The following is an 18,203-nucleotide window of genomic DNA, read 5'->3' on the forward strand; positions in this document are numbered from 1 at the left end:
TGTGCTAGAAAGATGTTACTTTCCTACAAGGATCAAGGAAGTATTATTGAATAAAAGAGTGGTACAGGAAAGTGTCATCATAATTTTAAAAAATAAAATAAATCTGAACACCTTCATTAAGCTGAGTATACTAACTCGACGTGGGTTCTACCTCCTTTAAAGCCAAACTCCATACAGAGCATCTATTTCTTTAACCCTGATACTTCCCTGTAGTTACCCTTTTTTCTTAAATGACTCGTTTTCTTTCACATATGAATCTTCCTGCTTAATGGAATGTTTTTCCTTTGAACTTTATTGCTGCATCCTTCTTGGTTTGTATAGTTATTTGGCAGTTTACTCCTTTGTTTCAGTGTGTATCCAGGCGATGGACGAATCACAAGTGCTTTTAACCTTTCAAGACTGGTTGGCAAGTGTGACAGAGCGCATCCATCAGACTCTTCATTACCAGTTTGATGGTAAGTTCAGAGCCAGAAACAGTTCAGTGGAACACTACATAAATTGTGTGACCCTTTTTGTGGTGGCTAATGATACAAAAGCACATTATTTTGTTGTGTCTGCTCAGTAAATATGCCACAGTTGTGTGTTTTGAGACCTTTACTCGTTACCTCGGTGCCAATCTGAGTTCAGTTAGGATGGAAATTTCCCACGATCTACCATGTTTCCATTTTTATAAAATGTGATATTTGCTATGTTGTACACCCCTCCCCCTCTCCTTCATGGCTATCATCTGTGCTCTGCCAGGTGTTTAGACTTTTTCTGAACTCAGGAGGAGCCAGGTTGCTGTCTCATGAGACTTGGAAAGGCCCAGCACTACATGGCTTAACATTCTGTACAGCAGTTCTACAGGTTCTGTCCACCTGCTCATCTACCTTTGTGATTAGGTAGAAAGGGTGGTAGGGATTTTGCCGGTTGCGGGTAGGTAGACTGTGCAATTCATGACAATATGGTGGCCACTCCTGGCATAATTGTGGACATTCTTGCCATTTTGTGGTCCCCATTCATTGCAGCTTTTTTACTCTATCATTTTTAAAGTTCGATCAGATCCGGTGATGGCTGGGGGATGCATATTAGTTTAAGGAGAAATTGGGAGATGCCAGGCCGCAGGACATTGAAGGCAAATAGTGCTGTTTTGAAGTCCCAGGTCCCCCTCCACCTCTCCCAAATCAGGTAAATTAGCAGGTGACTTTCTCTTAGGCTAGGTCAGTGTCTGTTCGCTCCCTCCTGCACAGCTCCACCTGCTGCTGATCCTGCCGGCTCTGAAAACGAGGCCCACTGCCACCTGCAGACACCCACCTGCACCTCATCCCTGACCAACCCGAACATCGCTTGTCTCCCCCCACACACTCACCTCCACCAACTACATCGACTCTGCAACCTCAGCTTTCACCTCAATAACCATGACGACCCAAACACCACAACCCTCCCGGAAAACCTCACCACCCTCTGTCTCAAGCAAGTAGTAAACCTCCCCACTCACTCAGCAGGTCACACCCTCTACCTAGTCTTCTTGGCAGGAAACATCATCACCAACTCTCACACCTCTGAACTCCATTGGACTGACCACAGATGTGTCCATTTCACTTTCACAAAGACCACCGCATGCCACCACGCCCCCTGCACCTCTGCAGAAACTGGAACAAAGTCACCGAAGCCCAACACATTGATGCACTCAGCCCCCCCCCCCCCCCAAGTGGATGCCACAAACGACTCAGCACTCAACCTGCTCCGCTGGATTACTGAATGCGCTAACGCCATAGCTCCCCTCTGAAAACCCGTTGGACACCAGCACCATAACAAATCTAGCTGGTTCACAACAGAACTACAGGAGTCAAAATGCACCTGCAGACGACTGGAACGAAAATGGAGAAACCGCTAAACAACCGCAGATCACACAGCCTACAAAGCCGCAGTGACCACCCACCACAGGCACATCGGAGCCTCCAGAAAAGCTGCCATCCAAAAACTCATCTGCACCAATGCACACAACAGCAAGGATCTAGTCCCCATAGTCGAGGAATTTGCGAAACCCCAGAACAGACACCTCAGACCTTATACCCCCCCCCCCCCCCTTCCACGCCCCCAAAGACCTCTGTGACAACCTCTTCACCTTTTTCCACTGGAAAATCTAGTGCATGTACCAAGGATTCAAGAACCAAAACCCACCCCACCTGCCACCATTATTACTCTGGACCCCACGCCGCACCAGACCCTGAACAATTGGGCCCCTGTCCTCACAAAAGACACCTGCAAGCTCATGAACTCCATCCATTCAAGGACACCCTCAGACCCGTGCCCACATCACATCTTCAATTTGGCCAGCACCACCATCGCACCAGAGCTCTGCCGGATTATCAACCATTCCATCGAAACTGCCACCTTAGCATCCGACTGGAAGCGTGCAGAAATCAACTAGCTCCTAAAGAAACCCTCCGCCAACCCAAGGCAGATGAACATTTAAAAGTCCCATCTCTCTGCTCCCCTTCACAGCCAAGGTAACTGAAAAGGCGATCAACATGCAACTCACGGAATTCTTTGAGTCGAATTACATCCTAGACCCATCCCAGTCCAGATTCAGGAGCAATTACAGCAACAAAAGAGCCCTCCTTGCAGCCACAGGTGACATCCGTGCCAGACTGGAAAATGGAGAGACAGCCGCCTTCATTGTCCTCGACCTCTCCGCCGCGTTCGACAGTCTCCCACTCCACACTTTGCACCAGACACCTCAAAGCCGGGATCCACGGCAAAGCACTGGAATGGATTTGATCCTTCCTCACCAGATCGACCCAGAGTGTGAGACTCCCACCGTTCACCTCAGCACCCAAAGAAACCTGCTGCGGAGTGCCCCAGGGATCCTCACTAAGCCGTCCCTCTTCAACATCTACGTGTCCTGCTCACTAAAATTGCTAGACAGCACGACCTAAACATAGTCTCTTATGCCAATGATACCCAACTGATCCTCTCACTGACAAGCGACCCATCAAAAGCCAAAAAGAAATTTCCACGATGGAATGAGAGCAGTAGTCGCCTGGATGGAAACCAGCTGCCTCAAACTCCGCTCGGACAAGATTGAGGTCCTCATACTCTGCTCCACCCCCTGTGCCTGAGATGACTCCTGGTGGCCAACCGCCCTAGGAAACTCCCCCAAGACCAGGCATGCAACCTGGCCATCATCCTGGACTCCACGCTTTCCATGACCCATCAAGTCAAAGCCGCCTCATTGTCATGCTTCCGCACTGTGCATCTCCTTCAGAAGATCTTCAAGTGGATCCCCACAGAGACCAGAAGGATAGTCACGATGCTCTTGTCAGCGGCCAATTGGACTACATCAAATCAGACTATGCCGGCATCACAAAGAAGCTACAAGTAAGACTACAGAGAATCCAGAACACAGCAGCCAGACTCATCCTGGAAATTTCCAGCCACAACCACATCTCTGCCCACCTCAGAGACCTTCACTGGCTCCCGGTCGACACTCATCACTTTCAACTACTGACATGCATAACATCGGATAGGACCACCTCAGCCACTGCCTGACCTTCTCTTACCCCCACTAGACCCCCCCCCCCCCTCCCCAACCCCTCCAAAAACTCCAATACTCCCAGCTCGTCCTCACTGCCATCCCCAGAATCAGGAAGAGCACAGCTGGAGGCAGATCATTCTCTTACCTTGCAGCCCAGACATGGAGCACACCCCCACTCAACTTCTGGCCGGCTGCCTCGCTGAAGCATTTCCGGAACGATCTCAAGACCTGGCTTTTCAAGTGATCAGCACACCCACAACAGCACCTTGAGACCCCATGGGTGATAAGAGGCTCTTTACAAGTGCTTGATTGATGTATTTGACTTTGTGTGATAGTGCAAGCAATTTTCCTTAAAGGCAATGGTCCTGGCAGAACTTGTTTACTTTCTTGCGAATAATGTGTTGCAATATCCTACAATCGTCCTTCTGAAACACCAGCGGGCAGCACCCATCCTCTGTTCTAACTCTGCTCTCCCTCCTATCCTCTAGGTAAGCCTGATCCACTGGTGTTCCACATTCCCCAATGCTTCTTTGATGCCTTACAGCAAAGGATCTCCATTGGAAGCACTAAGAAGCGGCTCCCCGACTCTACCACAGGTACTGGAGCTCCTCGCCATTGAAGTCATCAGCTGGTATCCCATTTCAGATGAGGTTCCAATATGTAGCTTGGGGGCAACATTAGAGATGAAATTGGGAACTTTCGTTGAAAGAACTGAGTAGCAACTTTGTGTCTCTCCAACTTTTCTTTGTATCCAGCCAAACACTATACAGCCCAAATAAGAGACCTCATGGCTACCATGTACACTGTGCTGCGGGATGTACACTAACTTGCAGAACCTAATGTCAAGGATTTACATCTCATTGCAAGAAGATGCCTTTTTTTATATTCAAGCTAGGAGTATGTGAAGGTGCAAAACTAAACACATCGCACCTTTGCATAATTTTATTTAAAATTCTCCTGCTTCCGTAGTGCAAAGCACCTTTTGTGGTTGCACAGTCTCCAGTATTTCAGAAACTCTTACCGACACAGTTCTCTTTTCCCTCTTAAAGAGTAAATCGTTGTGTTCTTATTTTGGGGATTTTTTTTCTCTATATTTTTCAGCAATGCAGATCTAAATACTTTCCTAGCTTGTAATACTTGGCTCTCTCATGCTTCTTCCTTTCCCTTCTGTGTCAGGTTTTAGGTATTGTAAGATCATTTCTAAATGTTTTTTTACAAGTATTTTTGTTCATTTCTTCGCCACAGTGGCCTGAAACCTAGTTCTGAAACGCAAGAGAACCCATGACCGATGCTTTTAATACTTTCGGGAAAAAAGCTTATAGAGGTGCTTTCAGGCACATGGTCCGACCCAGAAATCAGCAGATGTGGCAGCCATGTTTAGTAATGGATGCCATCTATGCCGCTGTGAACGCTGCTGTGCCCAGATAATTTGCTAGAAAACAAAGACTTTGGTCCACATCATTTGCTAATTTCTTCTTGTAAAGAATCTATGTATTTTTCAGTTCTCATAGTTTTGTTTATCTTGAATATTCATAGGTAAGTTTCCCTTGTGCCATTTCCACTGTGCCAATTTCGGCTTGAAGTGCCCTCCACAACATGTGACAAAGCAAATCCAACTGTTACTGCAGCTGAGTGTGGCCGATGACTGTGTCTACATTGCTGACTGGAACATGAGAAAACAGTCAGAGTATGCTTATTACAACAGTGCATACCACAACCTTCTGATTGACTTTAGGACTAAAGGCCAGATGCCATAGTCATGATTTTGTTCTGATCTCACAAAGAGACTGAAATGTTGCGTCAGGTGGGATGTGGCAGGAATACTTGCAGCTCATATAAACTTCCTGCTCTAGTGGCATTATTAAATAAGCATTTGCAATGCAATGGATTTCTGTTTTTGCTTGAGTTAGAGCTATTAGCGTTGTAAATTCCTACCTGGACTTTTCTTGCCACATAAATTGAAAATGAAAAGTAAAACAGTTGACATAAGCAAGCTAATTCAAAGCGCCATGGCTGCCATGAGTGTGAAGGAGAAAGGACAAAATTAAAAAGAAGTTTGCTCGCATTCAAACGCATCACAAACTGCAATTATCCATGTAACAGGGTCGATCGCCAAAGCGGTAGGTAACAAAACTGCCCCAAGGAGGGACAAATGTAAACCATTTACCGATAAAAAAGGATTTTTGAAAGGCAAGCCCATGAACAAGTGATAGTGATGGGCGTGGGTAAAAGCGCACAGATAGTTTACAACACGACAGAGCGCTTGTGGGCTCGACCTGAAAGTGTCTCAATATGTCTAACATTATCAGTGTTTTCAAGCTGATGAGAAACTAAATTACACATTTTACTACTACCATATTTAATAATGCCTAGTTTATCAATCACTGAATGATGAAAGGTCGAGGTGGCAGCGATGGAATCTGAGCTTATTAACTGCAAATTAAGCCAGACTTGACCAGCTAAATCTTAAATCGCAAAGCCATGTCAACGCCTTGATTTGTTGCACATGAGGGAAACTATCCTGCTGCTGTCTTTGGTATATCTTCACTGTCTCTTGTTAAACTTGAAAAACATTTCACTACACAAACTGAAACTGTTGACTTTTTTCATTGCTTGTATATGCAGGTTTCCCCAACTCAGCAGCCTGGCCTGTAGAGCCGTGGGGCACAGAATAACATTGCTGTCATCAGAAACCATGTGAAATCAATACTCTATATACATTGGGTGGTGATTTCTTTTTACGGGACTAAGTAAATGAAAGTGAACAGTCAGTGGCATAGCAGTTGTCTTTGTGGGAGCCCATATACCTTAATTCACAGTAGCAGAGAGCAAGATGGGCGTCTTTAGAAGACACCAAAAGGTGGCAGTTTTCTCTCCCTTACAACTGAATAGTAAACATGAATAAGGGCAGAGGGATGAATTCTCCTCTTTCCATGATTTAACTCATAAAAGCTCTCTACCTTTAGGGCCTGGAATGTCTTCAAGTGATTTCTAGAGTTTTGTCACGCTCTCACACTACTGCATATGCTGGGGAGTAAGGTTTCAAAGTTTTTACCCATCTTGGCTCTTCTTAGGAATAACCTTAATTCCTAGAATCACCTCGAACACTGTAGGAATTGAATACATATTGACACTGACAGTAGTTAGTATTCTACAACTAAGTCGCATCCTGTATTGACCTCTGAAGGCAGGTAGGCTGTGTGGCCCCACTAGAAGTTAAAGTATTACCCTTCAGGTCCCAGATATTGGCAGTAGATGCCATAGTTCAATGATCTCTGTTACCTACAACATGGCTGAAATACCTGTTGATCAGCCAACAGAAAACCTAGGGACATTGGTGTTTCAATCTGTTTATAATACTTTTGCTGTTTGTACTGTTATTTCTTCCAACGGTGTTCTCGTAAATGGAAAATAATCAGTCCTCAGAAGGCCCAACTTTCATAATTTCTGTGTGCCTTCCTACCTCTCAAACTTTACTTCTGCCAATGTTCTGCTGGTGAGACTGATTTCTTTTGCTGTGTGGCATTTATTCTAAGGATTCTGTACGATTTCTGCCACTAGACCTCGCAGAGTGGATTTTGCTAAGTCTTTGACACACATGAACCTTTGCTATTGTCTGTTTGAACATTTTTGATATAATTCCACTTGATAAGAGATTCAGAAAGGCAGTTGTCGAACAGTGTAGGGCGTTGGAGTTGTCACTAAGAATTGGATGAAGTCCTTTAATTGTTCTTTGATTTACAAGGAGCCCGTTAAGGGTTCTCTGCTTATTGCCTTTTTACTACTTCTGGCAAGGCAATGCATTATATATAGCTAGATGTAATAATATTTTGTAATATTCACCTGCTGTCAAGTGTGCATACCAGATGTGAGAGGAGTTTAGAACGTGTAAAGTGCTCATGACCACTAATGCAGTGTATGTTTTGTCAAGCAATTGTTAGTGGGAGAGACTTAGATTAAGAACATTTTCTTTCATCCTTGGGTAGGTATTTTCTGCTCCTATCTCTATGAAAGCCTCACAGACGAGGATGCCTGATACTGAACTGTTGAAACATGCATTGATTTGACTCTAGTCCCATTCAGTCTTGGTGATGGCCCAACACCACCTGGTAAGAATGGGGTAGTTCTGTCTCTTATCACCCTAGTATGACTCCCCCCTTAGGCCTTGATGTCCCAGTCCTGCATTAACTCCTGATCTTAAGTAATAAAGGGGTTGTGCAACTGGCAGTGCCTAGTCCTCCCATCCTCTAGCCTGATCCCCAATTATAGTCTGTTTAAATAAGTTTGTTGGGTGGGCTCTCGGAGGAGGATGTTTGAGTGCTTGTAGTCTCTTGGACAGATTTGTGGTCATGCACCAACACTGGGATGGTTAATAGACTGATTTGAGGACCGGGTAAAGCACCTAGGCAGTTACATGGAGGACCTACTATATCTGGGTATTGTGAAATACTGATACTAGGCCGGGGAATGAACTGGCAAAAGAAGCAGTTATGGTGTGATTTTAACACTAGCGTAGGCAGAAAAGAGAACTAATGTGTTTGGGATTACACTGGTAAGAATGCAGAGAAGCTAAAACACTCCATTAAATCCATTAATTTACTTACTGGGTTTTGGTAGCGACCCAACTGTGACCAGTCCAACCCCCTTCCCATTTCACAGATTCCCCTTTTGACTTGTGCATTTGGTAATGGTAACACTGCAGTATTAAACTGCACATTAAAAGTTATTAATTTGTCACAAATAGAAGAGGCTCCCACTATGGGCAGATAGTAAAGTAATCTATGATCTCCATTGTGCCATTCCATAGTGAGGTTCCTACGTTTCCTTTAATTCAGACAGTTCAGATCAAGGCAGATCTTGAAATACTAATTCAACAAGATATTTGGGTTGCATTAACAAACATAGGATCAGAAGAGAAGAACAATGTATAGTATTTATGGTGGTTCTATTCAGCTAGTTCTATATAAGGAATGAAAACAGATCCATTTTTCTGTCAGATCAAACCCACCACTCTTCTGAGGGACCAAGAACTTTGGGACTTTGTCCCGGTGACATGGGATTTCCTCAAGACCTTGCAATCTGTGAGTTGTGAGGCATTGTTTGACTAGCATGTCGGTCACTGGCCCCATTCTGCTTCAGAAAAACCTTCAGTTTTAAGAGGTTCTTATGGTATCTATCTATTCCATCCTAAGGATTCTTTTCCAGGATGGTTCTTTCCTTCTATACATTCTTTACAGGAATCTTGTGTATAGTACTGATAAGGGATTCTGTGTAGTTGAGCTAGAGGCTAACTGTGCATTGAGTGTGTTTAATAAAGCTCCACTATCCCTTTCTTGTTTTGGATGCCCCCCTTACACTGTGATGACCAGCTTACATGTTGAAAAGACTTCCCAAAGAACAGAGAAAATACTGTTTGACGCTGGTGGTGAAGGCATTCTGCATATCAGTGTTGTAGTTGGACCTTTGCTCTGGGCAAGAGTGCTGGTTTAGGGATGACAGTCGCCTACAAACAAAAGTGCTAAGCCAATCCCACAACAAGTTGCAACTGTTGACCTAATCCTCCCGGCTCACAAGCAGTACCTCACCAAAAACCCAAACAGTGAAAGGTGATTTCTGGCAGCATTTACGCATGGACTCAAGTGCGACATCTCAGGGAAGTCGTGGTTAAACTGAGACTACCCTTTTCTCACATGAGAAACACGTCTTCGTCACAGAGCTGCAATTAAGGAAATGCATTGAAAATTTCAATAGGTTTTATTAACAAGACTGCAATCTACTATAAAATGTATGAGCTGCAATGATTAGGCTAATGAATGATGCAAGAGGCAGAATGGTAAAGATGAGTCGTGAAATAAAAAGACCCCCACCCTCTTGCAATAAACATGAGATATAAAGAAAAGAAAAAGCCTAAAACCCTATCATGGAGAACCTCATCTCTAACCTAACAAGATCTAGGTGTGATAAACCTAATCTGCCAGTGCCCTGTTTGAGATGAGCCCCCCAATCCTCGTTACCTTGGAATGAGGTCTCTAGATCAGACTCCGTGAGGACACGAAGGCTGGGTCTGCATCAAGACGGCATGTAGCATAGATAGCGTGGATGGCATCTGGTAAGAACCTTTTCTACATGAGATGTATTTATACCGATTTTGTAGGACCCCTGACGCAGGTATTTTCCCAATCGGAGAAGAAAGAATGCTTGGGGCGGCAATTATGTAAACAATTCCCACCAAAGTACATTATGTTCCTGTCGCACGTAAGTGGGAAAGAGACATGATGTGAATACTTATCTATATCACTTGTCTTTGATGCTGATAGTGACGCCGTCACAGAGTGGCACTGATAATGTGAAATCAAAACATCTTCCTAAGTATAAAGATAGCAGCCATCTTGGAACCAATAATTAAATGTGCTAAATAGGTGAAAAGTCACTAGGTGACAGGGGGACAGGACTGCAAGCCATAAGGCTAAGCAAAGTCCTGATTCCCAATAAAACCAAATAGGATCCACTACATTAGCAGGACCCGTCTGGAGGTATGAAAGCCAATACAGAAGGAGTATGGTGCATATGTGTACTGAAGTACCCTCTTTTTGACATTGTTACCCCCCCACTGTTTGCCTGCTGTCATGGTGTCTTGACTATGTTCACTGGGCTCCTGCTAACCAGGACCCATGTGGCTGTGCTCTCTGCCTCTAAATTTGGTTGCTCGTGACTCTGTACACCCCACAATTGGAATACTGGTGGATGAGCAGCCAAGACTTATCTAGGAGACCTGCAAAGGTTAAACAATACTACTACATTCACACACCACTTATACACATGAAAGAATCACACAGTATTACAAAAAAAAGGTACTTTAATAAAGTAACAAAATTACTAAAATATTGTATAGACAATACTCCACTAAGAGGTGAGTAAACACACTATTATGTACACATTAGAAGTCCGTGATTAGCATAGAAAGTAATAGTAAATAATAAAGGCCCTAAGGGGAGATCAAACCATATACTAAGAAAGTGGAATGTGAAAGGCAGTACCCCCCACCCAATGAAGGGGAATCGGTAGAGGGGGTTGGAGGAACTATGAAACCCTGAAAGGCAAGTACTAGGTTGCCGTCCAGGGACCAGGAGAGAAGAGGTAAGTACCTGGTTTTCCAAACTCACAGGAGAACTTTGGAAAAGGACTGTGCAAAACCCAGACAAGACTGGAAGAAACCAAAGGTGGGTCCTGACAGAAGGAGGACCTGCAAAAGAAAGGGACACAGTCCTGTTCGAGTTGAGTGTCCAGCTGTGTCAGGAGCCACTACCCACCCTGCTCATCCACAGCTACCTCTAGAGAGCCCTGGCTTCCTAGACACTGTCTACACCTCACTTATGGGGGATACCAAGGTTCAAGTAGACTACTTTGTGGAAGTTAAAGCTCCTGAGGATTGTGTGACTTAGTTGTGGTTCAGCAAACACCTCAAAGTTTTCAGGTTGTTCAGAAACTAGGTCAAGACCTGTGACAGTTCCATTTGGGGCTTGTGTCATGTCTGTGTGGCTGGAAAGTGGTGTAGTGATGTTCCTGAGCATGTTTGATTGGTTGTTGAGCAGACTGGTTTGGAGGATGTTTCCTATTATTTAGTGTTGAGGTTGTAGGGTCTGTGGGAACATGTATTTCCAGGATTGTTTCTGTGTATGTTCAGGCATATGTGGCTGTTGATACACATGCTGTGCATTCTCCTGCTCTGTAGTGTTGGGCATGGATATGTGCAAGTTTTTCTTCTAAGAAGTCTTTCGAGTGATGAGGTTCTGTGACTCCGCCTCTTGCTGGTAATGTGCATGGTCATTAAATCCATTTAGATAGCTTTCTTTATTTTACTGCCCTCTGGTTCGGACGTGTGCTTCATTGATCTCAGTCAACACTGTTGCAGTGCTCATTTTCAGTTCACACAGTTTCTTTCCCTCCATCGGTATTGTATTTCACTTACGACTCCCTTACTCTCCGTCTCGGGTCGACATTTAGTTACTGCGCTTGAGCAGGGTCCCAGAAGATGGCAGCCCTCCTGTGTCTAGACCTTCAGTGCCTACTCCTGTCTCTCCGCCGTGCCTTATTTGTGATGGAACGGTTGCCACCCCGATATTGTCTTTGCTGCCATGTGAAATCCTTGAGCCAATCTCCATCAGGTCTGCAATTTGTCTGTCACCCCAACAGAACAAAGCCATCTGCGATGGCTGATGCTCCTTTCGTTCCAAGAAGACTCTTCCCCAAATGTCATACATGTTGACTCGAGATGTTGCGTAGGAGCATCGAAGACACCCCAGACCTGGTGGGTCCTGAGGACATTGATGGGAACATCATCAAAAACCATTGCCTGCAGATGAGCTCTGCCTCTTAACTGGAGTTAGAGGACCTTCCGCCCGCAGTCTGCGAGTAGTGCAACTCCCTCCCCCTTGACATCACTTTCAGTCCAAGCAGCCTTGTGCCAAAGGGCACACAGTCACTCTGGAGCATCAGAGACCGGCTTTCTCATAACCACTGCCTTCGGGCCGTAGTCCGCACCAACAAACAACTTTAGATGCTCCGCCCAGCTCTGGCTCAGCACCGAGGAAGAAACCTTCGAGACAGGCTACTTCGGCACCAAGCTAGGGTTGACCATCAACAACACAAAATCCTGCCTCCTACCCCCCCCCCCCCCCCCCCCCCCAGATCCAACCATGCATGGGGCTCATTTTCAACTCTGAGATAGGCACAACCTATCTAAACCTTTTTAGGTTCCATTCCTTTCATGCACTGCTCCATCTTTTCCAATCAGATCAATAAGTTACGGTCTGAACAGTCATGTGCCTCCTAGGCATGATGGCATCCTGCACGGCCATAGTACCCCATGCAGGTTACATATAGGTCTGTTGCATGAATGGCTAACACATCAGTGGTCTCAGGTGGAGGGTGATTGGGGCGATGTTGTATTGATGGGCCATCGCACTTGTTGCTCTCTGCAGTGGTTGAACACCAACAAGTTGTTGCAGGGGTGGGCTGTCCTCGACCCACTTGCGCAGACTGTTACAATGGATGCCTCCCTTACAGGTTGGGGCACACACTTACAGATTCTGACTTTCCAGGGACAGTGGGAAGCCAAACACCAGGGCAGCTATCAACTACCTGCAACTTCTAGCCTTTCACCTAGCATTGAGGGCTTTCTACCTCACCTGATAGGGAAGTTTGTTCTTATCAACATGGACTACATGCCAACCATGTATTATCTTCAGAAATAAAGGGGGGGAGCACATGGTCTCCACAACTCTTGCAGCTTTCCCAGAGCATTTATCAATGGGCTTTCCACCACAAATTCATTTGCTAGCGAAGTACCTTTTGTGGATGGACAACTATTTCGACCACCTCAGCAGGATGCGACAAATCCATGAGTGGGAACTCTACTCGCAAGTGCTTCTCCGCTACTTCTAGAGACGGAATGTTCCACAAAAAGACCTGTTCACAATTGCAGAAAAAGTCCAAGCTCCGCCCCCACGTTCCCACATCCAAAGTCCAGTGGCAACATACTGTGGACTAATCGGTCAGGGATATTTGCCTATACTTTTCTGCATCTCCTTTTGTTTGTCATTCTGAGGCTTCAGCAAATGTCCTTCACTCTCATACTAGTGGCTCCCACGTAGGCCTGGCTGCCCTCATTCTCGACTCTGCTCAAACTCTCTCTCTGGTTCTGCATGAGAGGCTCCCTAGCAGGCTGGAACTTCTCACGCAGAACCATGGAGAAATCGGGCACCAAGACCCCAGGTCTCTCAACCTTGCAATCTAGCTTCTGAGGTTATCGAATTTGGGTACCTTAATCTTCCACCTGAATGCATGAGCATTCTCAAGGAAGCGCACAGGCCTACCGCCCGAGCCTGCTTTGCAGCCAAGTGGAAGAGATTTGTGCACTACTGTCTCTCAAAATATATTGATCCTTTTAAATCCACAGTGCAGGACATTGTCTGCTACTTTCTCTACTTGCAGGTTTCTGGTCAAGCTTTCACCTCTATACGACTAGATAGACCTGGCCACCATGGCTGCCTACTTTAAAAAAAAAAAAAAACACATCACTCTCTTCAGAACTCCAGTCAGTAAAGCTTTCATGGAGGGTCTCAAAAGGATCATTCCTTTCAGGGTTTTCCCAGCCCAACATGTCAACATTGTACCCAGAAGCCTAATTTGTCCCCCGTTTGAGCCCTTTCATGCCTGCCTCCTTCAGTTCCTCTCTTGGAAGGTAACATTTCTGGTTACCACCACTTCATTCAGGGGTGTCGGTGAGCTTCAGGCATTAACCCTAAAAGAACCCTTACCTCAAGTTTATAGGGATAGGATTGCCCTCCGCACCAACCTCAAGTTCCTCTCACTTCCACCTTTCCCCAAAATATGATTCAGCTGTGGAATGGTGTAGGAAGTTGGCTCTGTATGTGTTATTTCAAAGTAAGAAATAGCATGCACAGAGTCCAAGGGTTCCCCTTCGAGGTAAGATAGTGACAAAAAGATCATTCTAATGCTCTATTTTGTGGTAGTGTGGTCGAGCAGTAGGCTTATCAGAGGGTAGTGTTAAGCATTTGTTGTACACACACAGGCAATAAATGGGGAACACACACTCAAAGACTGATTCCAGGCCAATAGGTTTTTATATAGAAAAATATATTTTCTTAGTTTATTTTAAGAACCACAGGTTCAAGATTTACAAGTAATACTTCAAATGAAAGGTATTTCACTTAGGAACTTTGAATTAGCAAAATAGCATATACAGTTTTCACACAAATGGCAATAAGCTATTTTAAAACTAGACACTTAGTGCAATTATCAACAGTTCCTGGGGGAGGTAAGTGTTTGTTAGTTTTGCAGGTAAGTAAACCACCAACAGGGTTCAAAGTTGGGTCCAAGGTAGCCCACTGTTGGGGGTTCAGGGCAACCCCAAAGTTACCACACCAGCAGCTCAGGGCCGGTCAGGTGCAGAGGTCAAAGTGGTGCCCAAAACACATAGGCTTCAATGGAGAAGGGGGTACCCCGGTTCCAGTCTGCTAGCAGGTAAGTACCCACGACTTCGGAGGGCAGACCAGGGGGGGTTTGTAGGGCACCGGGGGGGACTCAAGTCAGCACAAAAAGTACACCCTCAGCGGCACGGGGCGGCCGGGTGCAGAGTGCAAACAGGCGTCCGGTTTGCAATAGGATTCAATGGGAGACCCAGGGGTCTCTTCAGCAAAGCAGGCTGGCAAGGGGGGGGGCTCCTCGGGGTAGCCACCACCTGGACAAGGGAGAGGGCCACCTGAGGGTCGCTTCTGCACTGGAGGTCGAATCCTTCAGGTCCTGGGGGCTGCAGGTGCAGTGTCTTTACCAGGCGTCGGGTTCTTAGAAGCAGGCAGTCGCGGTCAGGGGGAGCCTCTGGATTCCCTCTGCAGGCGTCGCTGGGGGGTGCTCAGGGGGGGTCAACTCTGGCTACTCACAGGGTCGCAGTCGCCGGGGAGTTGGTGTCTCCGTCTTCTCTGCAGGGCTTTCAGGTCAGCAGTCCTTCTTCGTCTTAGGTTGCAGGAATGTCTCTTGCTAGGTTCTGGGAGCCCCTAAATACTCAATTTAGGGGTGTGTTTAGGTCTGGGGGGGTTAGTAGCCAATGGCTACTAGCCCTGAGGGTGGCTACACCCTCTTTGTGCCTCCTCCCTGAGGGGAGGGGGGCACATCCCTAATCCTATTGGGGGAATCCTCCAAAACCAAGATTGAGGATTTCTTAAGGCAGGGGTCACCTCAGCTCAGGGCACCTTAGGGGCTGTCCTGACTGGTGAGTGACTCCTTGTTTTTCTAATTATCTCCTCCGGCCTTGCTGCCAAAAGTGGGGCCGTGGCCGGAGGGGGTGGGCATCTCAACTAGCTGGAGTGCCCTGGGGCGCTGTAACAAAGGGGGTGAGCCTTTGAGGCTCACCGCCAGGTGTTACAGTTCCTGCAGGGGGAGGTGAGAAGCACCTCCACCCAGTACAGGCTTTGTTACTAGCCACAGAGTGACAGAGGCACTCTCCCCATATGTCTGGTGTGTGGCAGGCTGGTAAAACTAGTCAGCCCACACTGGGAGTCGGGTATGTTTTCAGGGGGCATCTCTAAGATGCCCTCTGGGGTGTATTTCACAATAAAATGTACACTGGCATCAGTGTGCATTTATTGTGCTGAGAAGTTTGATACCAAACCTCCCAGTTCTCAGTGTAGTCATTATGGTGCTGGGTAGTTCGTGTATGACAGACTCCCAGACCATATATGTAAGGAAATGCCTCCTTGGCATGGTTACCCCCTGACTTTTGCCAAGTTATGATTTGAAAAGTGTGCGGAGGCCTGCTGACCAGGCCCCAGCACCAGTGCTCTTTCCCTAACCTGTACCTTTGTTTCCACAATTGGCACACCCTGGCATCCAGGTAAGTCCCTTGTAACTGGTACCCCTGGTACCCAGGGCCCTGATGCCAGGGAAGGTCTCTAAGGGCTGCAGCATGTCTTATGCCGCCCTGGAGACCCCTCACTTAGCACAGACACACTGCTTGCCAGCTTGTGTGTGCTGGTGGGGATAAAATGACTAAGTCGACATGGCACTCCCATCAGGGTGCCATGCCAACCTCACACTGCCTATAGGCATAGATAAGTCACCCCTCTAGCAGGCCTTACAGCCCTAAGGCAGGGTGCACTATACCATAGGTGAGGGCATAAGTGCATGAGCACTATGCCCCTACAGTGTCTAAGCAAAACCTTAGACATTGTAAGTGCAGGGTAGCCATAAAAGTATATGGTCTGGGAGTCTGTCATACACGAACTCCACAGCACCATAATGGCTACACTGAAAACTGTGAAGTTTGGTAACAAACTTCTCAGCACAATAAATGCACACTGATGCCAGTGTACATTTTATTGTAACATACACCCCAGAGGGAACCTTAGAGGTGCCCCCTGAAACCTTAACCGACTACCCGTGTAGGCTCACTGGTTTTAGCAGCCTGCCACACTCCAGACATGTTGCTGGCCACATGGGGAGAGTGCCTTTGTCACTCTGTGGCTAGTAACAAAGCCTGTACTGGGTGGAGATGCTTATCACCTCCCACCTGCAGGAACTGTAACACCTGGCGGTGAGCCTCAAAGGCTCACCCCCTTTGTTACAGCACCCCAGGGCATTCCAGCTAGTGGAGTTGCCCGCCCCCTGCGGCCACAGCCTCACTTTTGGCGGAAAGGCTGGAGGAGATAATGAGAAAAACAAGGAGGAGTCACTGGGCAGTCAGGACAGCCCCTAAGGCAACCTGAGCTGAAGTGACTCTAACTTTTAGAAATCCTCCATCTTGCAGATGGAGGATTCCCCCAATAGGGATAGGAATGTGCCCCCCTCCCCTCGGGAGGAGGCACAAAGAGGGTGTAGCCACCCTCAGGGCTAGGAGCCATTGGCTACTAACCCCCCAGACCTAAACACACCCCTAAATTGAGTATTTAGGGGCTCCCAGAACCTAGGTAACTAGATTCCTGCAACCTAAGACGAAGAAGGACTGCTGACCTGAAAGCCCTGCAGAGAAGACGGAGACACCAACTGCTTTGGCCCCAGCTCTACCGGCCTGTCTCCCCACTTCAAGAAAAACTGCAACAGGGTCCAGCGCCCTCTGAAGCCTCAGAGGACTACCTTGCATCTAAAAGGACCAAGAACTTCAGAGGACAGCGGCTCTGCTCCAAAGAAGAAACATCTTTGCAACAAAGAAGCAACTTTGAAAGAACGCATTTTTCCCGCCGGAAGCGTGAGACTTTGCAGTCTGCACCCGACGCCCCCTGCTCGACTTGTGGAGAATCAACACTACAGGGAGGACTCCCTGGCGGCTGCGAGCCCGTGAGTAGCCAGAGTTGACCCCCCTGAGCCCCAACAGCGACGCCTGCAGAGGGAATCCAGAGGCTCTCCATGACCGCGACTGCCTGCTTCTAAGAACCCGACGCCTAGTAAGGACACTGCACCCGCAGCCCCCAGGACCTGAAGGATCCGACCTCCAGTGCAGGAGCGACCCCCAGGTGGCCCTCTCCCTTGCCCAGGTGGTGGCTACCCCGAGAAGCCCCCCCCTTGCCTGCCTGCATCGCTGAAGAGACCCCTGGGTCTCCCATTGAACTACATTGCAAACCTGACGTCTGTTTGCACCCTGCACCCGGCCGCCCCCGTGCCGCTGAGGGTGTACTTTTTGTGCTGACTTGTGTCCCCCCCAGTACCCTACAGAACCCCCCTGGTCTGCCCTCCGAAGACGCAGGTACTTACCTGCTGGCAGACTGGAACCGAGGCACCCCCTTCTCCATTGAAGCCTGTGTGTTTTGGGCGCCACTTTGACCTCTGCACCTGACCGGCCCTGAGCTGCTGATGTGGTAACTTTGGGGTTGCTCTGAACCCCCAACGGTGGGCTACCTTGGACCCAACTTTGAACCCTGTAGGTGGTTTACTTACCTGCAAAACTAACAAACACTTACCTCCCCCAGCAACTATTGAAAATTGCACTAAGTGTCCAGTTTTAAAATAGCTTATTGCCATTTGTGTGAAAACTGTATATGCTATTTTGCTAATTTAAAGTTCCTAAGTGAAATACCTTTCATTTAAAGTATTGTTTGTCAATCTTGAACCTGTGGTTCTTAAAGTAAACTAAAAAGATATTTTTCTATATAAAAACCTATTGGCCTGGAAT

The 18,203-nt window shown here is 46.9% G+C and overlaps 1 protein-coding gene across 1 annotated transcript in view; it reads left to right on the top strand.

The window, feature by feature from the left end:
* Positions 1–18,203, top strand: part of C11H2orf42 (chromosome 11 C2orf42 homolog) — a 318,795-nt gene that overhangs the window by 110,955 nt on the left and 189,637 nt on the right. Inside the window, exons 4-5 of the mRNA XM_069214211.1 lie at positions 351–455; positions 4,009–4,116. Of these exons, the coding sequence (XP_069070312.1) occupies positions 351–455; positions 4,009–4,116 (213 nt within the window). The remainder of the gene's footprint in view (positions 1–350; positions 456–4,008; positions 4,117–18,203) is intronic.

Source organism: Pleurodeles waltl, chromosome 11 (genome assembly GCF_031143425.1).
Source record: "Pleurodeles waltl isolate 20211129_DDA chromosome 11, aPleWal1.hap1.20221129, whole genome shotgun sequence".
Classification (NCBI taxonomy): Eukaryota; Metazoa; Chordata; class Amphibia; order Caudata; family Salamandridae; genus Pleurodeles; species Pleurodeles waltl.